The sequence below is a fragment of the Thunnus maccoyii genome, chromosome 10, assembly GCF_910596095.1.
Source record: "Thunnus maccoyii chromosome 10, fThuMac1.1, whole genome shotgun sequence".
Classification (NCBI taxonomy): domain Eukaryota; kingdom Metazoa; phylum Chordata; class Actinopteri; order Scombriformes; family Scombridae; genus Thunnus; species Thunnus maccoyii.
The window spans coordinates 5,399,757-5,427,359 of NC_056542.1; the positions used below are offsets into that span (position 1 = coordinate 5,399,757).

The following is a 27,603-nucleotide window of genomic DNA, read 5'->3' on the forward strand; positions in this document are numbered from 1 at the left end:
TGTTCACAGCAAGCAAATTTGTAGAGGTTTTATTGTGCTGCTGGAATATTTATTCCTTTAGTTCTGTTTGTTGACTTGGTGTGAAAAAAAAAAAAAAAAAAGCTGTTTCAACTCAGGAAGGAATTGCACAAACATGCCTGAAAACACACGGCTGATTCAGACCTGAGGCTGTGGATTGTTAGAAAAATGAGAGTATAATACGGAACCATGTAATCCTTCACTATAACCTTTTCAACATATCTTTCACTTTCATCTACAGTGATCATTGTGAACTTAAACTCACTAAAGCCAAAGTATACAGGAAATCTTTTCACATTAGTTCAGACCAAAGAAAACAAACAGCACATGTGACTCAATATGATCCGTTTTGGTTCAGTTCAAACCAACTGTGGTGCCCTTTTTGGTTTGTTTGGGCTTTGTTTAAGTTGTGAAAGCTGTCAATCAAATCCTGCTGCGGGCCAAACAGTCACCAGTATTTTATTTTCCTCTGCGGTTGCATCTAATGCCGATGATAAAAGATGAGTCACCAAAAACCGTCAGGAACGAGTTAACCGTGCGTTCGTATGACGTCATGTGTACACTCCTCTTGGTTTGTTTGTAACAAGTCGTGAACGTGACATGAACCAGAACTAAAAGAGCAATAATTGATCATTGCATCATTTTTTTTCCTTGGTGTGGCCCAACTGAACTGATTATCAGGTGTGAAAGAGTCATCAGATATTGATTTATACCACGAAATGTAAAACAAAAATGTCAATAACTATTTTTATAAGCTTTTGATTACAATTCGCATGGAATAATTCATTCAAACAAAAGAATTCAGTAAAAAGATACGATTCTGGTGATAGTCAATCATTTTAAATTATCACCCAGTTCTTCATGTGACCGCAGCATGAAAAAGTAAAAACCCCCAGATTCAAGCACCAGCTGTTAAGATTAGATTTTGACTAAGGAGCTTCCTCAACATCTGTGACACTCTCAAGACACTTCTTCATCAGACCACCCAAAGGGACCCATCTACGGCACCCAATCACCGGGGAGGTCTCCAGAAGAGGTCCTGTCCGCTAAACGTAATGGCCCGTAATTAATTTAAGAGGTGGCTGAGACCATGGCCCACACACTGTAATTGATCTATCTGGAACAGTGTAACGCAACCATTAGCAGAAATAGCTGCGCTAATAGTGCTATATGTGGAGCTCCGTCCCAGGTGTAATGAGAGCAATTTGTCACCTCTGGCTCCAGCAGGTGACAGCATGGCAGAAGGTCCTGCACGGCTCTGCGCAACGTCCGTTATGAATCTTAATACTTTGTCAGGGCTGAAGTCAATGAGATCCTACCAGAGGAACGACTTTTTTTTTTTTTTTTTTTTTTGAAGGAAAGTGGGAAGAAAACTCGCCTCAGCATCTTGTCTTTTTTTGGAAAAGTTTGTGGAAGGTTTGACCGATTTCGGTTTCGAGAGCCAGTAAAAACATTTTCATATTCAAGCTGCTAATGCACAGAGCTGTCTAATGTATTAAAGGGGCTATGTGTGAGAAGTGTGAAGCAATTTACATGTATTAATCATTTTTTATTGCCAATGATTGAACGGATTGTAATGTTTCTTTAAAAGTGAGACCTTTCCCGACTTTCTCAGTTTCTTATAACAGCCTGTGGAGTGATTTCGACCGGCCCCCACCACAAAAAAAAAAAAAGGTGCGATCTGACCAGAAACACCCAGCAGATATTGGCTCTCCAGCTCTGTTTCCCACCAGGTTGGCTGTGGTAGCTAGCCGCCTAACCGTGCCAGCTATCTCCGTTTCTGGCTACGGTGTCTCTTATTTTTTCGGTGAGGTTGAGAAGGCCTCCATCGACCACCGCCCATTTCACAATCATGCAGCCCCAGCGCGTCGCTCCCCCGGCCGCAGCGCGTAAACACGGTCGGTAAACAAGTTGACGGTTCAGGTGGTTGATTAATGCATATTTTTGCAGGTTGGGTGATGCGTATTAGATCTGATAACGGGGTCCAGTGGGTGCGAGTATTAAAAAAAAAAGCCTGACCCGTGCATCACTACTGGCCGGTGTGCAGCAGGAGTGTGTGTGTGTGTGTGTGTGTGTGTGTGTGTGTGTGTGTGTGTGTGTGTGTGTGTGTGTGTGTGTGTGTGTGTGTGTGTGTGTGTGTGTGTGTGTGCTTGTACAGTACAGCAGTGGGGAGGGGCTGACTGATTGGGAATGAGAGATGCTTTCTTGTATTTCTTGATTCTTTTATGTAATTATATGTAGTGTAAGTGAGCACACGCACGAGCAACAGGACGCCGAACGCAGCTCACTCAACAGCCACCAGTGTAACTAATGAGAAGAAATTTCTGAAACTTACATATAGAAACTTTAAGTATTCAGTCTTTCCCCCCCCAGAATTGGATTCTTAGCAGGATTCATATGCTTCATAAATTATTTTCCAATGATTGCTATCAAACAGTTTTCATCAAAACCCAAAGACTGTATCAGACAATTTCACTCAACATGAACTTTTGATTTAAACGACACATTAGACGCCACACTAACTTTCCAATGACAGCGATACTCATGAAATTCTTTAATGAGTCGGGATGCGTTAAAAGCACCATAAGCCTTGTCATTTACTCTGCAGTAATAAAAAAAATAAAGAAATGCAGTTTTTGGAACCATGTCATAATAAATATATAAAAGGCACTTTGACTTCGCCCCTTTACAGACGGTTTCTTATGTAGCTTCTAATGTAAATCAGGATATCGCTTCAACTGTAGCACGTAGGTAAGGGGTTAAATTGGTTTTTTGCTACAAGTTTTGGGTGAAAAGATGAAATACAATCCAGAAGGTCCAGTTTTGAGTAATACATCCATGATTTTTTTTTTACAGTTTTATGAGATGCCAGAGCACTATACAACAATTTATAATAATACTCTGAGACAGGAGTTTACAACTCTAGAAGCTTATAAAGACGGCTTCATTTCATCTTCATGTGGAGATGTAGGACTTGGCCGTTCACTTTACAATATGCACTTGCATATATTAGCCAACGAAGCACGTTGCGACATGACTTTGCATTTATTTTTATTATGCATCAAATGTTGAGATAGGTAAAAAATTTTGAGTTTTTTTGGCCGGAGCACTCTTTCAGTGTGTCAGTTCAGTGGTCCAATTAAAATAAATGAAGAGGCTCGATTTTTATGACGTAGTGCTGATGTTACTTCAGCCTGAGGTTTGATTCAGTCCTCAGCCAGCGTTAGATGTGCTTCTAGAGGCAGAGATCTCCCCTCCTCCACCTTTATAGGATGTGAAAGTGCTGAAGAGTAATTAGAAATCCTCATTCGCCAGGGGGAGGAGGATAGTAGGGGTGGGCTTTTGAGCCACCGGGAGTCTCTTCACCAGACAGCACAGCAAGGTCCAGAGCTGAGCCAGACATTAGGCGTTTAAATCTTTAAACAGTCGATTCCAGACGAGCAGTTAAGGGTGAGGGGGGGGGGGGGGGGACGCACGGCTCCCCGTAGAGAGACTAATTTCAGATTGTGGTGTATTTCTAGCGGGGATTGCTAATTCAGCAGCAGCCCAGGTCAGATGGGAGGCTGGAGGGCACTTAATACACTACTTTACGGATCCAGAGTGCCGTGGCCTTGAGCTGAATCTTTAAAAAAAAAAAAAAAAAAAAAAGAGAGGAAACGGCCTGGGAAGTCTCTGTGATGTGGAAAACAGTCTGGAGTCAGTATTGAGCAGGCTAATTTTATGTCTGCCTTGAGCATCCTTTTTTTTTTTTTTTTTTTTTTTTTTTAATCAAGCGCTTGCAGGGCATGTCCATCTGCTGACTGGCTGTCACTCTCTTATTTAATATACTGGACACCACCTCCCATTGTTTAAATTAAGGTATTTCTCCAGTGACTCAGTCACACTGTTTGAGTTGCAGAAGAAAAAAAAAATGCAATTAAAATGCAGAAAAGGTTGATAATATATCACGCTCTTTTCTCTTTGCACCACTTCTCTCAGTTCATCTTATCTTGCAGTTTTTTTGTGCCATTTCATGCTGCACAAACTCATCTTTTATTATGCGTGAATACACCTGATTTGCATTGGATTGTATACTCGTATGTATACCGCCTGCAGTCACAGAGATTCTTTATTTTTGCCTTTTTTAAACCATGTGATATCATTGTCTAATCTAAAAGGGCAGTTTTGCCAGTTGCAGGCACTTGAAAGACACTCATGACAATGCAAACCTCGTCTTCTGTGACTTGTGAGACAGGTGAATGCCATTTGAATCTGTTGACCAGACAAGACAGACTTAACAAGGAGTTGGTTTTTGATATGTCTCCTTGTCCTCACTTGGCACCGTCTCCAGACGTGTCTGTTTAAAAAAAAAAAAAAAAGCTTACCAGAAGCCTTTTATTTAAATGAGTGTGACTTCTATGACACAACCATCTCATTTGCAACTTTAGATGCTATTTTTTTTCTCCTGCACATCCACCTCCCATAAGTCTGAATTAGCATACAGTGTATATACTCTTAGTTCTCAGCATAATAGGCCACATTATAATCTCAGGTTAGTGTTTCTTAAACTGTAAAGGTTTTCTAAGCTACTTTGTTTGTTGAGAATAAATGTTTAGCACTGTTGCCCTACTTTCTCTTGACAAATGTTAAACTGACAACTGAGCTGTTTGACATATTGACAACTCAAAATGAATTATATTTACTGGAAACCTGCTGGAACTTTATTATTTCTCACTGAACTCATTTCAGCTTAGTTTTAGAAAGTTGAAAGTTCCTACAAACCTGCAGATATAAGCATGTAAGCTTGAAGTTTTATTCCTTGGTTTGGAAAAAAAATATCATGACCAGGACCTCAAAGGGATATCCGTCAGATGAAGGCGGTAGCTTGTATCTTCTGGTATCACGAGTACATGAACATGTTCTCTCTCTCTGTCATTCCCTCACACAGCCTCCTACCTCTACCCCAGCTTCCAGGGACTCATGTCGGACAACGACACCGTCCGTCTCGGCCTGGACTTCCAGAGGATGCTGAGGATCAACCACATGCTCTACATCGCTGCTCGGTCAGTCACCCATCGGATAGTTTACACAGGATCTGATGCAGCTCTCCTCAAACTCTTTTATTATTGATTCATATTTCAATAATTTCCTCAGTTAATTGTTGTAATTGAAATTCAAAAAGCACACAGGATGCTATAGCTCAGACTTTTATCCATGGAGCCTTTTGCATAGCTTGATCAGCAGCCAATAAAAACCCAGAATCACTTTAATCGGATGAAAGAATGCACGCAGCCTTTTGTTTCACCTTTTATTTTAAAGTAAGGCCAACTAAGCATAAGGTGAGTTAGAAATTGCAAGTCAGACAGTCAGCAAAAGACAACAGTACACACAATGTCAACAGAGATCATAAAAAAACACCACAAGCAAGAAGAAGAGACTGTAATAAAAACATGTGAAAGCGTTAATAAAGGAATTAATACTTTAACTGAGGAATGTTTGTGTAAGTGATGGAGCTTTGAAGTGAGTCATTTGGGAATCTAAACCTTCCAGAGGCTCAGTAGAAATCCCTTTTTTTTATTGTTGTGAGCAATTCACACCTGAATCTACCCAGAGTTAAAGTTTTATGACTGTGTAAGGCATCTCAGGCAGAACCTCCACACCGAGCCGCTTTCATGTTTTGCAGTTTTGGCAGCCGCGTTCCTCCATGTTTTTTTTCTAGCGCATCTCTCAGCCTAATTACACGTTGCTCCACTCTTGATCAAGATGTCGTAGGTTAATTATCTAAATAGTACGAGGTTGTTCCTCCTCTGCCGGTTTTTCATTGTACAAAATAAATTCTGCTACAGTTTTTTTGGCTCCGTCCCAAACTGCAGTACTCTCACTGCCAAGAAGCCCATCCAAAAAGGTATGGAAAATCTTAATGTACCTAAATGGACTTATATTTTTCCACAGCTGCATACAACAAAAGTGCACGCCTCGCTTCACAAAGTGATTCATACGGGTTGTGTCGATACTTGGGAAAAACTCTCGGTGTTGGAAAGTTTTTTGTTTTTTTTTCTGAAGTTTAAAAGCCAATAAACTTTTGCCTGGTAAATCCACCTTATGCACTCGGCTTCAATCAATCCTATCGAGCCAAATAGAAGTATCTTTTTGGAAAGCATGTTTTGGTGAAATGGTTGAATCAGATCCCTTGTGGAGCTTTGAATTTACAAAAACTTGAAGGCTGGGGAAAAAAAGAGAGAGATGAGGCCCCACTAATGGTGTCTTGACTCTTCATCTCTTGCAGGGACCATGTGTTTGCCATCAATCTCGCCTCTTCGTCTCAGCAGATAATCCCACAGCAGGTAGGAAAGTCTGTCCGGTCTCCACTGAAAAATCTCTACATAGTATCAAAATGTTGTATGTCGGTCCAACGTATAACCTTTCTTTATACATGTGTAGCTTGTACCTGCCATCTGCTTACACCACCGCACCATAGTCTGTTGATTTCCTCTGCAAAAAAATGCAAAAAAACTCAGACATCCAGGATGAATTCTTATTCTAAGAGTCTGGCATTTAGGGAGTTTTTGATCCTCCTTGATCCTTTTGAAATCAATACCAATAATCTGTAAGTTACCAGCAGGGATTTTAAATTACCCAGCCTTGACATTTCTCTGTGATTAAGGTTTTAAGGCTCTAGGATTCGGTGGTCATTAAATATATACGATAGGAGAATATGATCAAAATCTTTCACGTAACTGGAGGGGGGGGGGGGTTTGCATGTCAACAGTGATATTCTGGATAATATATCACTAGTAGTAGTAGACCTGTACCTGTTCTAAAGAGGGGTTAAATGCAAGGCAGTGCTCTCTAGACTTTAGATGGCAATTCTGTTCTCTTTCTATTTTTTTTTTTAAAACCACACCGCCTGGTTTTACAGAAAATGTTTCTATCTCATTATTTTCCTTTCTAGCCTTTGCCTGTCTTTCCATTCAAGGATTAAGCAATCTCTCTTCTGTCATATATCCAATACAAGTGGAGCGGGGGGGGGGCTCTTGTGGCTTTTGAAGTGCCATGCTCCCTCCTATCTGAATCTCATTTGTCAAACATGATTGCACTTAAATAACAGCCCTCGGGGGCCTGGACTTTTTGTTTGTTTGTATTTAGATTAGCAGCAAACACGGATATTCATTCTGATAAGGCCACCGCTCCATGTCGAAGAGATCTAAACTATTGATTTGGGTAGAGTGTGGTGCAGAAGAAATAGGGAACTTCTGAGCACTACAATGTTAGTCCATCTTTTCCAGTTATGTTATATGAGAACTTAGATATTGAATGTTTGTGTACGATGCATTTTTTTAACCATTCACCCGAAACTCCGCCGCCTCCAGTGTGACAGCGAGGAACTGAGTGGAAAATTATTGAAGACTCTACCCCATATTCCGCCGTGACATTCTCACTCCCCCCCTATCCCCCGTTATCCATCTGAGCTCGATCGTTAACGTGCGACCGCCTCGTATCACCAGGAAAATGGCGAGCGTCCTCATCATCACAGATCCATTCCTTCACTCCTGACTCGTTTTTAAACCGGCTTCATTTCTCACACCGGGGCGATCATTCACATTCTCCCCTTCACTGATCTCCCCGGGCTTGGGTGGCCATAAGTAATTATTAGTAAACCAAATTGAGCGTGGACAAGGCAGAGCACTATTACCATAATGCTGACTCCTGCTGAATCATGTCAGATCTTCACAAAGTCGTGCCGGAGATGTTCTACGCGAAGGACCCTGGAGGGAAGAGTGCAGGCTTTAAAACCAGAGACGACAAGGAGGGTGTCACAGACTGCTCAGAAAATGATTGATACATTCTTCCTAATCACTCAGAAGAAGCTTATCGATTGTAATATTTGTAGATTCTATGTGTTACATAATAATATGACCATCAAATAGATGGGAGATGTGTAAAACCAAGGCCTCCCATTAAAGGATAAAGCAATATTCTATGTTTCTTATTGTCAATAAATCCTATGGAAAGGATAAAAACAAAGAAATGACAAATCTAACAAGTGTTGCATGTGTAGCTTGTTCCATAGAGGTTGTATCTTCTCAGTAGGAACCATTGGCCACCTTGAAGCCAAAGACAACTTAAGGAAGTCAGAACAGTTCGAGAAATGAACTAATTTCCTTTCATGGGACAAGAAAAATACAGAATAACACCAACCATATTCTTTAATGTGTTCATTATAGGCAGTGGAAACTAAATAATGTTGGTTTACTACGTTTCTATATATAAAGCAACAAGCCCTCCACAATTAAGTTCCTCTTCTTCAGCGGGAATACCTGTCTCCGATTTAACTGCTAGATTTAAAGCCATCCGAGAAATTGGAAAGCCAGCAGAAAACGGGAGCACCGGGGGCCTGTTGGACAAATTGTGTTTCGGGGACCTATGGCCCAACAGGACTGACCCCTCGACTCTAATGAGGCATCAAAATGTATCACACCACGGGGCGGCTTATTGTGAGCCTGCAGCTAAGAACATCTTGAGTCAAATTCACAACCTGCCTCCAGCTTTGTATAATACTTTTCAGCATCCAAGGCACAAGACTTGACTTATTTTTTTTCTATTTTGTGACATTGTTTTCATTTCTTTCATTTGATGGAGATAGAAGGACATGAAAAATAAAGGACATTTGAAAGTATTCATACAGAGAAGGTACAGTACTCTATATAATTAAATATCTCATTATTTACAAAAATGCAAATATCTTGGTCTCTTTATCCCCGTCAAGTGTCAACATAAATATGGACTCAGTGTCCTGAAAATGAATAAAACTATACATAACGTTTACCTTCTATGCATTTAAAATGAGAAACAGAAAAAAAAACAAATGTAGACTGTCTGGGGAAAAAAAGCCTTCAGGTATATATTTGAAACTCTTTAGCTTTACAGGAGAAACTGGAATCAACTTTCAAAAGTGTCTGAAACCAGGACGTGTCTGAGCCGCATTCATGTTAAAACACGATGAGCCTGAAACATCAGAAGAGTTGCCTCCAGGTCAGACTACAGACAAAAAGACAAAGACCAGATAAGGCTGCTGCTGCTGCTGCTGCTGCTGCTGCATTGCTACAGGAGCGAGTCTAGTCACATACTGTCGGGAGCCGCGGACAAAAGGGGATCTTCTGAACGGGTTCAAACTGAAACGGGGACTGTAGAGGAACGTCCTCAGTGGTATTGATGAGCTCTGAGAAAATTGGGGGTCAGTAAATTATCCGACCGCGGATGGGAGCGCATTAAGCCTTCAACTGCAGAGCTTGTTAACAAATTGATGGATCTTTTTTGGCTGGACTGCAGGGACCGGCCCTATAAACACAAATGTCTGTCCCTGAGTCACTGACTGAGTGGTGAAATTACACCATTGGTCGGCTGAAGCTTGGGAAGTATCCCAGAATGCATTTCACACCAACTAGCAGCAATGATGCAGATTTTGAGCTAAGCTAAAAGCTAGTTTTAGCTGCAGTTTTCTCTGTAGGACTGTTAATATGTCACTTTTATTAAGTTTCAACTTTTTTTCAAGTGAGAAAGCAACCATTATATACCAATAACACCAATAAATCTGCTGTGACATTTTCATAGATGTGAGGACGAGACCGGCCGGTCATCTCAGCTGCTAGCAGCTCGATTCCTGAGATGATCAGCCGGTCAACATCTGTTTCAGCTACATTACAGACTGAATAACATAATTTACTTCACCTCTCTGTCAATTAGGTTGTTTTTTTTTGTTAGAAAAGAGTGTTAGTGGAGCTTTGAGTTGAGATTATTTTATTCTAATTGCAGAACAATCGTGCTGCGTCCTCTCATCTTCGGATGTTTATACTACCGAGTCCAACTTGCCAAATGCGAAGTAGCAAGTAGTCCAAACTTGGCGTGCTTGGTATTGAGAAAAGACTCCGTGTCAAGTTGGCTTCAAAGCCCAGCGCAGTTCCTTGGGGGCTCGGTCGCCACTTCCTGTATCCGTCGTTTCAAATTAAAAGCCCTCTAGCGTTTCATACACGGTCCAGCCGTATACTAGGTTTTGACCTTGTCTTGTTCTGTAACGGCCCACTGGACAACTAGATTGTGTGTGCGTGCAGGATGACTGCACAGCTTTTGCCCAGTAGGTTAGTTGAGGCTAATTAACTGCTCCTCATATAGACAAGGAAGCGATGCAAATATCATTTATGGTTCTTTGATTCCTGTGTGTGTGTGTGTGTGTGTGTCCTCAGATCCAGACTTATCTCGCAGTGATTTTTATCACTGAGGAACCACAATCTTTAGCTGCCCTCCGCCGCAGGCATTCCTGATATTTCTCTATCTGTTTGTTTTTCTCCACGACAGTTTATTGAAGTTAATGAGATTTTCATCACAGCTGTCTCGTAATAGTACTTGACCGATTTGGAGCAAGAAAAGCTCGGGATGGTGAGAAACAGCTTGTCTTTGAGCTGACAGTTTGCTGTCTGTTCATTTTTTTTCAGAAACTGACTTGGAAGACGAAGGATGTGGAGAAGTGCACTGTGAGAGGGAAAAACAGCGTGAGTATTATTTTCCAGACACTAACACACCTCCCTCTTTTTCTGTTTTTTTTTTTTTTGCTCTCGGTTTTATTTCTCTTTCCCCTCTCTCTCTCTTCCTTCGTTTCCTGCACAGTGAAGTTTTTTGTAATAAGCGAAGGTGGTGTGTGCAAAAGTTGCTTATCAGAATCAGTGCCACGGCCGTCGGGGGGCGACTGTGGCTTTTTTTGCAACACATTTTCCTCCCCAGAGCTACGTCGAAACCACAAGAATCAGCCTGGGGATTACGATAATGAGTGTAAAACAGAGAAAATGTGTGTGTCTGTGATTCAGCTGGTAAAACATATTGTATCCCTGCTTTGATTCTGTCGCTGGCGTGCCAGGAGCCAACACGGACCTTGTCCCTGATGTACAATATAACATCAAGCTGTTTTCCTCCTGACAGGACGAATGTTACAACTACATCAAAGTGCTGGTGCCACGCAATGACGAGACTCTGTTCGCCTGCGGCACCAACGCCTTCAACCCCACCTGCCGTAACTATAAGGTAAGATACCGCGCTGCTGGTTTTTTTTTTTTTTTTTTTTTTCCTCCTGGCCTCAATTACAGATAAGGGATATTATCAGTTTCCCTATCATCTGTATCCATATTACAGCTGTTATGAGATACGTTCAGCCAGTTGTACCCCATTATTTAAGTCGCTAATGGAAATGACAAACCGCAGACGAAACTCGTATCATATTAACACCACGCCGGCTTTATTTGAAGTGAAAGCGCCGTTACAGGGGATATCATGTCATAAACGCACACATAAACACAGGTCACAGACGCCGACGCGGAACAGATGTTTTATACATCAGCGAAAAAACGGGCGAAATGTAGCATGAAGTCACAGTTTTACACTTTCAGTCTGGGCCAGATGCACCGCGAGACGTGCAAACCTGCAGGGGTGTAGGCGACGGAGCCTGAGTGATATCTGAATTTTGAGGCCGATATCGGTGTTTTGCAGCGAATATGCCCTTTAAGTTGTTTGATAAGGGTTGTGCTGAATATTTTACAGTGTTACAATTGAACAATAACATTTAAAAGGTCAGTTTTGACCAGTAAATATATCTTGAATAATGCAAAAAAAAAAAAGGTTAGAAACTTCATGTCGCAGTCTCAATACTCTCAATACTGCCTGTACACCGATAGAGATGGAGCATACATGTGATCGGTTACAAGAGCCCGAACAATAGACGACATAATGTTAACAGCACTTGGGGGGGAAAAAGGACATCTACTATGAAAAAAAACACCTACACAAACTCTGCTGCAAAGAAGGGGTCATACCGGGTCGAATGCAGCATTTGTCAGCTATAAAAGGAGTCTGGCAGGCAGCACTTCTGTTTGTGTTTTCAATGATGACGACTAAAGCTCTCTGAGCTCAAACTGCAGGTGCACATGTAAAAAAAAAAAACTTTTAAAATGCATTAAAGGAGACAGACTAAACAGCCATGAGAATATTTGCAGAATTCAGAAAAAACTATATACAAAGAGGAGCTGTTGAAACTCTAATGTGCGGTATAATATACTTATTGACATATATGGAATCTGATGTGTTAAATCCTTGACTAGACATCAGGCAACCATCCATACAATCACATATCAGCAGCTGACCTGTTTCTCTGTGATTGTTTGTCATATTTGTTTTTTTTCGCATGGCCAGTTGACTTCAAATGCTTTAATGCTGGTGGAATAACACGTCGGCTCAACGAGACAGAGGAAGCAATCTGGTGACAGGGACACGTGATACGCCAATAAAAGCAAACAATACAACAGCTTCTTTCACACTTCTGAAACAAACCGAGGGAGGAGACGGAATGAGAGGAAGGGAGTGAGAGGCGTGAAGACGATCGGGAATAGACAACAGAGTCAAGAGACGAAACAACAGCGGTAGAGCAGGCTCTCAGCTGTACCTCATCTTCATGGTTATTCCATCACTCTCGTCATAAATAACAGCGCGGGGAGAGACGCCTGCTAAGTGAAAACATTATACTCTAGAAACACACGGATACCGCACAGATAGGGAGAAGCTCCCACAGTTTGAAGTCTGTCGAATAAAACCCGTCATGACGTCGTGATGGAGCCTCACAGGTGACATCACAGGTTCGGACTGTGATTCACAGCAGGCTATTAGGGGAGGATGGAGTTCAGGGCCTACAGCGCAGACTGTAAATCTAACAGCGTGGGGGGAGACTGAAGCCCAAAGGGAAGCTGAATAACTCCAGATTTTACATTTCAGTGGATTTTTTTTTTTTTTTTTCAAGCTTACAGACCTATAAATTTATTCTCTGGTCAGTATCAAGGAGGTCAGGGTAAGCGAGGACCGTAGTCTGTCAAGTACAGAGCGAAATTAGGAAATCATTTAAAGGTTTAGACAGTGAGAGGATGTATTAACACAAGCACTATGGATAGGAAAAATAAAAGTTCTGTACTGATGGTCGTCAACCAAGCAGGTAGCTCCGGGTCTGAAACCAACGCGGAAGTGACTTAAACCTGCATTCACTCTAATAACCAGCAGGAGGCGACTCCACCGGCTCCAAAAAAGAAGTCAGATTGTATGGATGTTGAAAAGACATGAAAAAGTGCATTTTGCATGATATGTAACCTTTTTAATTGAGCTTTAGAGGTGCAAGTTGGTGTATTTTTGAACTTGAGACAGAAGCAGGCTAGCTGTTTCCACCTGCTTCCTGCCTTTATGCTAAGCTAAGCTAAGCTAAGCTAAGCTAAGCTAGCGGCCTCCTGACTCCAGCTTCATACAATGTGACATGAGTGATATCAAGACGCAGCGATATCTAACTCACAGCAAGAAAACAAATAGATTTATTTCCTCAAATGTTGAACTATTCAATTCGAGTGACAGAATTTTGTTGAATAACAAACTCACTGCCTTAAATTATTACTTTTTAGGGTCAAATCATTTTCTCGGGTGTCATAACGGACGTATACAGTATCATTAATCATCTACACAGTGTGTCTGAGAGTTCATACGCAGAGTGAGGTTCATGTAAATTGTTTAGAAGAACTGCATACTGACCTAAATGCACACGTCATCCACTCCCTTTGCTAGAGAGCAACTGATTTACTCTTTCATCGAAAAATACACATCTACACATTTTTCTCTCTGTAGCCCCCCAGCTGTGACCCCCCTCCCCTCCCCTCTTACCTCCCCTCCCTCCTCCCCACCACCCGTCTCCCTCGTCTCCCTCGTCTCTCTCTCCCCTGTCTGGAAAAAAAAGTACAAGAGATGACTATCCAGACAGCTGGGGAGAGAGGGAGGAAGTGTAAATCATATCAAGGAATCTGTCTCTGGGACTCCACAAAAAAATCTGTGGAGGACAAGAGGGGATTGAGTGAGAGGCGTCTGTGTGTGTGTGTGTGTGTGTGTGTGTGTGTGTGTGTGTTAGTCTAAGACATGAATAGATGCCCAGCCATGAACACGCAGCTTCACTGACCAGACTGCTGAGACAGCTGGTCTGTAGACAACAGAGAGGGCTGTCTTCAACACTCGTTTGCGATACAACAAAACCTTGAAGCGTCAAATCCATCTGTCTTCATCTGCCCACTGGGGTAACGATCCCGCAGTCACCGGCACCAGCTTTGTTGAATCCTTCACTTCTCTCTCTCTCTCCGACATCTGAGGTCTGTTTCTGCGATTAACAGACTGCTGTTTCACTTCAAATCATGTCACTCCGCAAGGAAAAGAAGTTTGCTCAATATTGTCGATTTTCTAATCAGATTAGAAACAGAATTTAATTTTATTTGAAGAACACACATCTTGTGATTACTGATTAGAGACTGAATGGGTTTTTTTCGTAACCGTGTTTATTTCTGTTTCTGTGGACACAACCTTGATTATATTATGTGTTCTCACTTGTCACTTAAAGCTACATGACTTTTCTAGGTACAAGAATACTTAACAAACAAGCTCTCTGGTTAGCAGAATACATTTATATGGAAAAAATATTACTTCTTACCCTTTTTGCAACTACCACAATAAAAAGAATCTGAATTGGTGGGTGTCCCATTGATATAAAAAAAAAATGTACATGTGGGACTAAAATCTGAGTGAATACCCTGCTGTCATGTGTTCTCTTGGTCACATGTTTCTTCTTCTTCTTTTGGACATGTTTCATATTTGCTTCTCCTCATGTATCTGCTTCATGTGGTAAAAAGCAAACCTGGAAAAGCACTTAGTCATTGCCACTTCCTGAACTTATCCATTTTTTTGTGTGTGTGTGTGTGAAAAGTATTTTTTTTCCACTAAATCTGACCAAAGCTCACATTTTGATGCTGAACAAGAAGTGGAAACAATAAAAAAAAAACACACAATTGCTCCACATATTTGAAATTATTTCTACAACAACACAAACAAGAGTTTGAACAATAAGTGAACTCTTAAAACCTCAGAGTGGTGATATTTAGGACAGAGCTGTTGAGTAAGATTGCATCAGGTTCAAGGGGTGTAGTGGAGAGTAAACATGTCCCCCCCCCCTCTTTGCAAAAATCTGACATGTTTTTTCTACAAATCCCTGAGAATTTATGCAGAGTTTATGTGCCAAAGTTCTATTGTAAGGTTTCGAATTGAATTATTTTCTCCTCCACAGGAACATCGTATTGTCATAAGCACACAGAGCGACCATTAACCAACCACCCACTTGGGCAAGGTTGAAACGAAAACAAACGAATCCCCGGCTGCACTGACATTGTCACAAAAAAAAAATTGACTCGTCCCCCCTGCGGGACACACAGAGGTAGAAACAGCGGTGGTCGGACAGGACACACATCAGATCAGACAGCATTTAAAACATGCGGCATCAGAATACTAATTAGCCGAACATCACTTCTCGTTTGCTACTAAAGTTTCCGACCACTGTTGTTAAATCTCAACCAAATATAATGAAAACAGCTGCTTTTTGTTTTACACACTTTAGTTTATGAGACAAACTAGTGGTTTTGAGCTCTGTAGTTAAACTCTACTTGATTTAGTGAAATAGTGAACTTCATGAACCCTATGAAGAAGAAATTTAGATCTTTTTTTTTTGTGTGTGTAAGGGATGATGATGCATTGATGTATTCTGTTAATAAAGTAAGAAATTTTAATGGGAGCAGATGACGGTATTATGAGTCCTTCGGGAGATCCAATTGACATTTCATGTTGTATTAGTAATTGTTGTTTCCAGCCCACATGGACTTAATGACACCAGCAGTACTGGTGCAGCGGGTGAAACAACATGACTTGTTACATAAAACATTACATTGCAAACAAAGAACTTTGTCTCCTCTCTTAGGTTCAACAAATAAACATCTGCAAGGCTACGCATGTGATTTAGATTTGCTTTCTTTCCTTACACATAGAGAACAATTTGCACTGGAAAACATACAAAATAAAGATGTTTGTACAACATTTCCCCCCAATTAAAAACCCGTCTTGTGATCTTCTGTTCAGACATGTTCACAAGTTTGTTAAAAAAGTCCAATCATCTCATATTTACGGCTGACATTTGGAGATTCTCATCTCATATTGCAGCTAAATAAACAGGACAGGACAGACACAATATTATGACCAACATGTACAAACTGCCAACAGTAATAACAAGATTAGTGATAATCCTCATTTGAAATAATTAACTCTATGCAATATTATTATTTTTTTAATTTACCGCTGCAGCCCTGATTAGGGGGTTTGCAGTGAAGGTGCAGAATGAGTTTTCTGACAGAATAACAAACACGTGTCAGAAGACACAGCATCACATAAACCGAGCCGTGTGTTAATAGACTTAACATTGTGTGTGTGTGTGTGTGTGTGTGTGTCCTTGTTGATACAGCGCGTTGAAGCTGCTCTGCATGCATTCGACCTCCAGTCCCCACACACACACACACACACACACACACACACACACACACACACATACGTATACACACCGCTGGGATTTGTTTATTGTTGTATCTGAGGTTTACAACCTTGTTAACAGCAGGTCGGAAAATAGCAGCTAAATATCTGCGGCTGAGAGATAAACTGTCTTCTCTGGTCCTGACAGCAGGACTCCCAACTTCACACACATCTTTTATGGAGCTGACACACATACAATACATCAAATAAGAAACTAATCTTTATAATGCATGTGTTTGCCTTTCATTATCACTGATTCTGTGTGTGCATCCTTCGCATTCAACCGCAATACTTATTATATTTAAGACTTTTGTAGGTTTGAGGCAGATTGATTTTTTTTTTTTTTTGCAGTCGGAGAGGCGGCGACCTTGTGGGTTTACAGGTGTAAACCGTAAAGCTGTTGTTGTTGTTGTGTTTACAGTCGTAACTCTGTCTTTTATGTCCCAATTTTTCTGTTGGGTTAGCGTTACAGTCGGTCTCATGAAGGTTGTTTTTGTTTTTTTTCAGATGTCGACACTGGAGCAGGAAGGGGAGGAGGTGGTGGGACAGGCTCGCTGCCCCTTCGAGTCCCGCCAGTCCAACGTCGGACTTTTTGCAGGTGAACAAAGCAGAACGACAAAACAAACATTACAGGTTCAACTCCTACTGATGCTGATCGTAAAGTTTCAGCATTATTCACTTTTCACAATTTGGATTCAGAATTCACCGCAGTTCACACTTTATATTGGTTTGAAAATTAAACTGGTGTTTCTCACCAGTAAAAGCAGACTGGATCATTATACTGGACCATAAACACCTTTTCTAAGTCAAATGAACCTAATTTATCTTTTCAGTCTCTCCAGGTGATGCATCAGGTCATGAAGTCTTGTGTAATTGTTAAAGAACAAATTTGAAAATACAGTCAGTCTTGAATTAAGGACAGAATAAAATATGTCTATATTACACATCATCAATCATATACTGTATGATTATAAGTAAAGGACTTTTTGAATATGAATGAAAATAAGAAATACTTTATTAATCCTGAGGGAAATCGAAGTGTCACATCGTCCAGCACACATCATAAAATAAAATAAATAGTTAAATAGAAAAGGTTATTATACACTATGCAGTAATTATATATGTAGTATATAATAAAATGAGAGTTGTGAGACAGATAAAAATAGTTATGTTATATTATTATGATTTTATACATAGTATATGATAAAATATGATAAAAAAATAAAATTAAAAGTAGATTTATAATTATTAAAAGGTGTGCCATAGAAACATTGTTATTATTATAGATTGTGCAGAACTATAATAATAATTACATATTACAGTTGTTAACCAGTTATCAGTTATTTGTGTGAAGGGGGAAATCATATGACGTTCTGCAGCAGAGAGTCGACGGCCGCCAGCAGAAACGACCTTCTGTGTCTCTCAGTGGAACGTTTGGTAGCTTACTAGTGTTTTTAGCAGGATTTAGCTCGTTGAATACAAATTACTTTTATGCCATATTTCATGCCAAGCATTTTCAAATGCATGCTTATACAGTTTAAGTATTTGGTTTCCTTTTATTTTATTTTTTATTTAACCAAGTAAAATCTCATTAAGGTCAGCAACCTCCTGGACATCAAAGCACCATTACCAGTGTCAGACAGGACAATAAATCATTAATTTTCATATGTTATGAAAAGCAATCAGCAGACTGTTGTGATCCATCACAGTGACCCATCAAGTCTGCATTCAGTTTCAGTCAATGTTACATTATTAAGCGGTGATGCTGTTTAAATGCAGATTGATTCGAAAGCTCTGACATTATTTCATAATAATGACAATGTAACTTTTGACAAACAAGACTTGCTCAAGTTGTGTAATCCATTACAGTATAAATAAAGTTTCAAGAGCCTGTTTTGATTTTCCTGCTGGATGGAAATGAATAGAAATGGATGGATGCCTGAAATGGAAAACAAACTTTCTAAAACACAGCAGCATGGTTGTCAAGATCGTTTACTATGATGTTATGTGTTATGTGCTTAAACATGCAAAAACCACTGGCATGATCCTTTAGGGAACACACTGCCAGCGATGTAGTTCAGTTTGCTTTATCTCACACATGCGGATAAAAGATTTTTTTAAAAATATCACGTAAAAATGAGAATCTAATAACAGACTGAATTGCTGTAGATGTTTACTAACCATACGTCTCTCTGGATAATAACTAACATGTAAATCAACACAGGGTGTAATCTCAATCTGCCCCCTTGATGGATTCAGATTTGAGGTTAAATTTCACAGCTTCCTTACTAATCATAGCGACGAAGGAAGCCGATACTTTGCGAACACGTTTGGGTCAAGTTCAGGGAAGAGTGAAGGGAGAGCCAAACCTGCACTCAATCCTGCCAGCTTTCCACTGACATTTATGCAAAGTTCACACGGGGGTTGATATTAAGAGTTGAAACGTTCTCCTACATCTGTTCTCCTTTTGCCTCTTTTTTTTTTTTTTTTTAAAAGGGCAATAAAAGTCACCTGTGACCAAAATAGACACTTAAGAGAAGTGGGTTGTTCTTTGGAATTGTGATCCTTGAATATAAATCCAATTACTCCTTTTTTTTTCTCTCAGGTGGAGATTTCTACTCAGCCACCATGACTGACTTCTTGGCGAGCGATGCAGTGATTTATCGCAGCCTGGGAGAGAGTAGCCCTGTTCTACGTACAGTCAAGTATGACTCTAAATGGCTGCGAGGTGAGAATCAGGCATCTTAACTAATTAACTTACATGTGGCACATTGTGAGGTGGTTAAAAGTAAAACTTTATTTATATAGCACCTTTTTTTAACACAGGTTACAAAGTGCTTTACAGGGACATTTAGACAAAATAGGACACAAAAACCATGAAAGACACATTCAAGAACACATACAGACATCTCACACATACAAACACAGCAAGCATACAGTCAAAGCCACTCTAAAAAAGTAGGTTTTTAGGTGTTTTTTGAAACAGTCAACAGATTCAGCTGATCTGATGGAAGTGGGGAGGTTGTTCCAAAGTCTGGTTGCCAGGGCAACAAAAGCACAGTCACCTTTGGTTTTTAGTTTGGCACGTGGTACGGCTAACAGGGAAGTCTTCATGGACAACAGTGTCACATCTCAATGATTAGGGTTTGGGTTCTGACGGCGGTTCTAGGTGTGCAAAACATCCAGATTTGCCAAACTTTTAGGCTAATAAATCTCTTATCAGATCTTTTATTTGTCCTTTCTCTTGTTTTTATCAGCAAAGAGCAATGTGCAAAATATTCAGGTAGCAGGTTTCTCATGTTTAGCTAGCCCTAGCCGTAGCAAATCTAAAGTTTATTCCATGAGTAACTTCCCCAAAGTCCACAATATAATTTGGCTAATATTTATTCACTGTGCTTTCTGTAAGCTGGTGTCTGAACTCGGCCAAAGATAATTTGTTAGAGAAAGACTCATCACTCTCTAACACCCGTCTGTAATTGCGAGAGGGGAAAACAATCTGATCGTGTCACCTCATTTTCAGTAGTTGCAATCACCCAGACACACACACACACACACACACACACATCAGGCGTACGCTCAACCATATCATATCAGTCATTTAAGCATATCAGTTTAATGGTTCAGAATCAGGACATGGCAGTATATTCGGAGGAAGTAGGTCACGACAAATAAGGTGTAAGCGGGGCGACGTCACACTCAGAGCTGCAGTGCTTCAACCTTCTTAATTATGTCTTTTAAGTTTTATAACTTTAGTAACTTACAAATGTTCAAATCTAAACAAAAATGCATTCAATGATATAAAAACCTCAGCTGTATGAATTCTGCCTTCAGCTGATGATGGTTTTATCAGCAGTGATGCGGCGCTAGTTCTGCTATTTCAAAAAAAAACTGAGCATTATCTCTGTGGCTGTAAGAATGTTTTCCATCCTACAGTAATATTCAAATTTGCAAATTTAGAACACAGTCGTCCTGCATTCCCTTGGACCCATTTTCCAAATTGAGCATCTGTGTTTACCCGTCTCCACTCCCTGCCTCCTCACAATACACTGTCATGTAGGAAAATAAGGCATCAGTGCCAGTGTGTTTGTCACACATCTTTTCTTCTTGTCTCCCACAGAGCCCCATTTCCTCCACGCTATCGAGTACGGGAATTACGTGTACTTTTTCTTCAGCGAGATCGCAGTGGAGTACACCACTCTTGGCAAGGTGAGAGATTCTTAGTCTTTCTTTCTTTACCAGACCAGACGCTCGTCAGACTTGCGGTTCGGTGAGTGTTTGGTCACTGAGAGGATTGATGTAGAACATTAGTTGCCGTTAGGGATGTAGCGAATGTTTTGAAGCCTCCCCCCCGTTTTTGAAAGGAAGAGGGGTGGGTGAATAGAAAGAGAGAGATTGAGGTACTAGGGAAGAGCAAGTCATGGTGCAGGTACCTCCTGGACGCAGACTGACAAAACACCAGCAGCACGAGCGACACCGAGGAGGCCAGCTGGGCAGAGAGGAGGAGGAGGAGGTACCTGCACCGTGATACTCCCCTGCTGCCTCCGTCGTCTCTCCCTCTCTCTCTCCACCCCCCTCCACAAAGCTTTATTCATATCCAATAGATTTGAATAATTGCGACCAAAGCTTTGAAGCCTAAAAAAAGGTATTCGGGACAGCCCTAGCCTGCCCTGCAAACCGCACGCCTACAAGATGTTTAACTGCGTCAGTGTTCCACATCGGCTCTGCCTGAGCGTGTTGTGGTAAACAGCGTGATCTATGAGTCACAGTTGTGTCACCTGTAAGAGATTTCGGCTTCCTGTCCCCCTCAGGTGGTTTTCTCCAGAGTCGCACGCGTTTGTAAGAACGACAACGGCGGTTCCCCAAGGGTGCTAGAACGTTACTGGACGTCGTTCCTCAAAGCCCGGCTGAACTGCTCCGTCCCCGGCGACTCCTTCTTCTACTTTGACGTACTGCAGTCGCTGACCAACGTGCTGCAGATCAACCACAGGCCGGCCGTGCTCGGCGTCTTCACCACACAGGCGAACAGGTCAGTAAGGACAGACGGGTGTCAGGTTTGTATTATTTGTTTTTGAGGTGGAGTCAGGAATGTACCTCGGTTTTTGGGTCAATGTTTAACGGTAAAAAAGACGCTCAGAGTCACACACAAGTGAAACCGCAGCTATCAGGCAGCTGATGTAGATGTTACAATAAGAGTTGGTATTTAACTATGGTTCTAGGAAATGTGGATGACCACCAAGTGTGTTATGTGGGCAGTAACCTCGATGAAACACTCATTCAAGCTGAAACAAGTTGTGAGAAAGAAAAAAAAAACCTACATACACATAAAGATAAAGTCCAGCCTTCATACACAGTAGTTTAAATAATCTATAGTGAGTCCTGGTTACACTTCACTCCACTCCTTCACAATAAAACTTCACTAATAGCACATTAACAATGATAACAAAACTAATAAAAGAAAATTACAGGAAGAAGAACAAAAAAGCAATATTTAATGTACATGTGACCACATATGGGTTTGCTGAATCGCCTGGTTGTTCCAGGCTTGGAGACGAGGTTCTGGATTTCAAACCTTTGTCTTGCTCTTTGTAACGTCGTCTTCTTTTTGCGGCCGCTCCAACAGCATCACCGGCTCAGCAGTCTGTGCTTTCTATATGGACGACATAGAGAAGGCCTTCAGTGGCAAATTCAAAGAGCAGAGGAACAGCGAGTCGGCGTGGACACCTGTTCCAGAGGAGCAGGTCCCAAAACCGAGGTAAGAGACACATCTTTAAATAGCAAACTGTCACTTTCCAAGAACATGTTTTTTTCTAACTTTGACAGTGGAGTTTTTTTTTTTTTTGCAGCTGCTTGCTGTTATTGTTCTGCACAGACATCGCCAAACAAAAAAAAAAAAACAGCAGCCACACACAAGACACCTGTTTTTTCCCTCTTGATCATCCCCAAAAACAAACAGCTGCCAGTGTTTTTACATCTGTGCCCATGGAACTGGATTCAATCCTGATGTTTTTTTGTTTGTTTGTTCTAACTGCTGTTGTCGTACAGGCCGGGCTGCTGCGCTGGCGAGGGCTCAGCAGCTGCCTACAAGTCGTCCACCACCTTCCCCGACGACACGCTGACTTTCATCAAGTCCTACCCGCTCATGGACGAGTCCGTCCCCTCGGTCAACGACAGACCCTACTTCACCCGCACCACCAGCAGGTACGAGGTTTATTTAACGATGAAATTATCAGATACATCTCGCTGAATCTTTAAAATCCTTACTGAATCAAAAGCTTTTGACTGAGAAGCTTCATCAGGTAAACCTTATTTATAGAGCATTTCCACCACAGGAACACAGGCCCTCAATTTAACCTGCTATTCGACTGGAACACCAGGGACTAAACTTAGTTCATGTACACTAGTCCCAGTCCCAGCTCACATTACAAGAGGTGGACAGAAATGTTTAAAAATGGGTGTGAGGGGGAAGCATTTTATGCTTTTGTTAAACCTCAGAGGCTGGCTGCAGCTATGAAACAGACCATTACCAGGAAAGGCCAGGGTCTTTTTTCCTTTTTTTTACGGTTGGTATGCAGGTATTGTTTTCTATTTTCTGTAGCAACATAATGTACCGGCAGTGTTTCCACACTCTGAGCTGTGATTGGTATCGAAGAGTGAGCTCAGGTGGAACACACAACCTTGTCCCTCATTAAAACCCATCGGATTTTTTTTTTTTTTTTTTTTTTTTTTCCAACGGTCGATCTCTCGGCCCACATCAAAGACAAGCCGCATAGGGATGGGATCTTCCTTGAGCGCTGACTCGACCTGCAGATGTTCCTCTACAGCTTGCATAGAAGTGCAGAAGTCACCGGTTTGTGTGTGTGTGTGTGTGTGTGTGTGTGTGTGTGTGTGTTGTGACATTTGAGAATCTACTGATATGGGATGATGATGGGTTGAATGTTGCATCAGTGATAAGTGTCACAAGTGTTTCAGACAGTAATGCATAAAGCTCAGACATGGATATACACACACAGCTGATACACATCACAGATTCAGCCTTAGAGAGAGACACACACACACACACACACACACACACACACACACACACACACAGTATACTGGAGCCTCCTCCGTGCCTCCTGAAGCAGAGCCAGGCTGACAGCCAGCTAGACACTGCAGTGGCTCCACACTGGGGAAACATGCGCCGCTACACATCTGGCGCCAAAAACATCACATCTGCCTCGTCTTTCCCCAGAGAGGGGCTAGATAAATGAAATCTAACCAGAAGTGCATCACGCAATACTACCGAGCCTGTGCGGCGACGTGCCGGTCGAGCCTATGTGGGTAAACACACCAGCTTCTATGGGAACGACGCGGAGGGGACTGCGGGAGAAAAGTGAGGGCACAGGAGTCTCTGCCGGCGTCCTTTATAGAAGGAACGTGACGCCAAAAACATGCCGGGTTTGTTAGAGTAAGTTTGTTTGTTTGAATCCCGGGGCCAGAGTTGCAGACGGAGGAAATGAATAAGTAAAGCTTATCCCTCTGTCAACAACCGCCGGACTCAAGGTGCCCTTCAACACGGCTCTTAATCCACGGCTGCTCCAGTGGAGCCAGCAGGAGACAACTGTGGTGATACTGGGAAGCTCCCAGGTGTGACTGTGGAGTCGGATGAATATGAAGCAGGGTGGTGCTGAAAATTAAGCAGCAGTTCACTGGATATCCACGTAATTACATACAAAAAGTAGAAAGCGTGAAAGAGATCAAAGAGACAGCAGTCGAAGATGAACTATCGGATGATTATCATGTCATATTTCAAAACTGGAAAAAAAAAAAGCTTTGAAAAGTTGAAATCTAATAAAAAAGGTTTTCCAAGATTGAAACTTAAGTTTTGAAGGCTTGCATAATGTTTTGATAGGCTGTACATCGGGTGCACATCTACATCCATAAAAGTTTCAAAATAAAACTTCGCCCTTTCAAAAACTCAAGTCTCAACATTTCAAAACTTTCTTCCCAACATACGAGCAGCAGTTTTCAGATCACCGTTTACAAAGTTTCAAACCTGGAAAACAAACTAGTGTTGGAGAAACGCTGTAAAAAGTAACGCAGCATTTGTGAAGAAGGAAAAACTCAAATACAAAATAACATTTGCAGAGATTTTAAATTTATTTTCATCCTATCAAAACATTATGCAAGCCTTCAAAACTTTTTATTAAATTTCAAGCTTTCAAAGGTTTTTTTTTTCTTCCAGTTTTTAAACATGACATGATACTCATCCCATAAACAAGAAGAAGGATGGATCGATTGAGTGGCTGTGGGTGGATGGATGAATTTATAGGATGAAGGGATTAAAGGATGTAGGCGATGGAGGAAGGGACTGGTGGGTTGCTAGATGATGTGATTGATTGCATGCCGATGCTTTATACAATCAGCTCAGCACTCGCCCACTGTTTGTTTTGTTTACCATGGGAAATTGACTTTGATAAAACAAAGCAATATTAACATGTTAAGCAGCACGTTGACATTGTTAGCCCCCTCTAAGTTACGTCAGTTTGAAGAGAACCGTCTGCTTCATTTTAGCTGATCTCTTTACTGGAAATGTGATTCTATAAGTCGGCGTTTCCGTTCTTTCTTTTCCACAAACATCAATTTTTTAGCACAGTTGAGTTTTATAATTTCTTTTTGTTTTTTTTTATAACGCAGGTTCAAGTTGACCCAGATAGCGGTGGACACATCGGCGGGGCCGAACAAGAACTACACGGTGGTTTTCCTCGGCTCAGACAACGGCCACGTGTTGAAGATCCTGGCCAGCACCGAGGGAACCAACGCGTCCTTCAGCACCCAACTCCTGGAGGACATTGACGTCTACAACCCCAACAAGTCAGACAATCTTGTCTTGTCTTTTTCTGTGTCGGATCTGTTTTAAGCTCTCCCTATCTTTTTTCCTTAATTGTATTTCTTTTCGTCTTTTGTTTGTTCATTCTCGTTTTCTTTTTTTTTCATGTCTGTTTCCCTTTTTCTTCTTTGTCCTCTACTTTGTATGTTTCTCTCACTTTTTTCCTCTGATCTTTTCTTTTATCGCCTTTCTTGCTTTTTCTCCTCCTCTCTGTGTTCTGCCTTGATCTGTCCTGCCCACCCATTCTTTGGTCTATTGTAACACTTTGCATCACCCTGTACAGCTCGAGGGGATGTTTTTTTTTTTCGTTTTTTTTTCTCCCAGTGTCGTCTTTTGTTTTCTGACTGCACAGCTTGAAATGTCTATCTGCATAGAGTTCGATTCAGAGCCGGCTCTTTGTATAATTTTTCAGACTGTGCCAGCCATCTGTAGCGATGATTTTAACAAAATGAAACAAAAAAAATTGAAAATGTCTGATTGTGACAGTTGATGTTTTTCCCCCTGTGTTCCTAGATGCAATGTGAGGGGGGAGGACAGGAGGGTGCTGGGTCTCGAGTTGGATCGGGATCATCACGCGTTGTTCGTGGCCTTCTCCAGCTGCGTGATCCGTGTGCCGCTCAGCCGCTGCTCTGACTACACCAACTGCAAGAAGTGAGTACACACTGGTGACCGTGGTGCTGGTAGAAAACAGTGGATTGTTTATGGTTGGGCGTGAGTATCTCAGGGTTTTGTCCATTAATGGGGTAGACATGAACTGGAAGTTGTCTGGAGTTGTTACATAGGTGCAGGCGTTGCACCGGACTGTTGTGGTGAAGAGGGGGCTGAGCCTTAGAGGTAAAGTTTTCTATTTTATTTTGATCGACTTTCCAACTGTCAACTATGCTCATGAGCTTTGGGTAATGAGTCTCTTTGCACAATGGCTGGGCTCACTTTTAGAGACAAAGTGAGGGCCTGGACATATAGAAGGAGGTCCCAAGTGGAACCATCCGCTGCTATGTCACATTTAGATTCAGTCAGTTGAGACGGTTTAGTGTCTGATCAGGAGGCCTCCTGGATGCTGGAGGCCCCAGGGCAAACCCACAACACACTGGAGGGATACTCACTTAGCTTGCTGCCATGGCAACCCGGACCCTCATAATATAAACGTCCAACAATGGAAGGAGAGATAAAATGGATATGTTTAAAACTGTTGGACTGCTGGTAGAACAGCAATTTATAGATATCAACACAGGCTTTGGGAACTTTCTCTATTTTCTGACAAAAGATTAAACAATGAAATGATTTATAGAAAAATTGAATAGATGTATCAATGAAAATAATCATAAGTTACTTTCCAAAGCCAGTCTTCTATTTCAAGACCAGATTTAGTCGAGTGAAAAACAAAAAAAAATGAAAACTCTGTTGAAACCTAGAAAAATGAAGCAAATGGATTTCTATTCAGGACATCTAAGAGTGTGTACATCGTCAGAAATTTAAACAAATCAGAAGTTCGTGTAGATTTTCTTGCAGCAGACTTTAGGAGGAAATAGGCAAAGATTATATAAATGGAAAAAAAAAAACAAATCTTTTGGAAAATGTGTAGAGATGAAGGAAAATGGTCAAAAGTCAGAAAAACACAACAATTCAAAGATATTGGAACATCTCAAAACCAGCCTGAAGAGTGAGACGGCCCAAAAACACTACATGGTTTAAAGGTTTCACTGCCAGGTAACGCAATTAAGGCTGGTCCAATTTCCTCTCCAGCCACCAATTTAAGAAATGTGTCCACTCATGATGCTGTCAGAAGCTTTTGGACAAAGGCCCGTACCAAATAACAGATGTTATGCTGTTATCTGCCTGTTACATAGAGTTGGTTGGGCCCACTTTCCCCCCAAAAGCACTCTGAGGTTATTTGTGGTGTTGGCAGGTAAGTGAGAGTAAGATGAAACCGAGCACTGGGGATGTATGGTGTGCTTGCCACGTAAGATATGCTGTGGTTACAAGCAAGGTTGAACGTTTTTATAGGCCAATTCTGATCGGTTTTCTGCCTGAAGTTCATGTTTGAGTGTAAGTGATCCTATGTTTTTATACAGCTGAAATAAAAAGCATTTAAGTGTGCAATTTTGAGAATAATAGTTTAATATCCCTGAGGTTTACAGTTGGCATGACAGCTAATGCTAACTGGTACGAAGGGCTAAGAAAGAAACTGGAATCCATCGGGTTTGTAAGTAATGGAGTACTCTTGTTTTTATATCATTCAGTATTTTTACAGTAAACCAGGTTGCTCAGAGAAAGTC

General features: G+C 41.3%; 1 protein-coding gene across 4 annotated transcripts in view; it reads left to right on the forward strand.

The window, feature by feature from the left end:
- The window catches only part of sema6e (sema domain, transmembrane domain (TM), and cytoplasmic domain, (semaphorin) 6E), a 164,130-nt gene that overhangs the window by 95,171 nt on the left and 41,356 nt on the right, over positions 1-27,603 (forward strand). For all 4 annotated transcript variants that reach the window (XM_042423611.1, XM_042423610.1, XM_042423612.1 and 1 more), the window contains 12 exons: positions 4,946-5,060; positions 6,284-6,341; positions 10,488-10,544; positions 10,969-11,070; positions 16,966-17,056; positions 19,064-19,186; positions 20,576-20,664; positions 21,267-21,484; positions 22,079-22,210; positions 22,501-22,656; positions 25,135-25,311; positions 25,841-25,978. In XM_042423611.1, the coding sequence (XP_042279545.1) occupies positions 4,946-5,060; positions 6,284-6,341; positions 10,488-10,544; positions 10,969-11,070; positions 16,966-17,056; positions 19,064-19,186; positions 20,576-20,664; positions 21,267-21,484; positions 22,079-22,210; positions 22,501-22,656; positions 25,135-25,311; positions 25,841-25,978 (1,456 nt within the window). The remainder of the gene's footprint in view (positions 1-4,945; positions 5,061-6,283; positions 6,342-10,487; positions 10,545-10,968; positions 11,071-16,965; positions 17,057-19,063; positions 19,187-20,575; positions 20,665-21,266; positions 21,485-22,078; positions 22,211-22,500; positions 22,657-25,134; positions 25,312-25,840; positions 25,979-27,603) is intronic.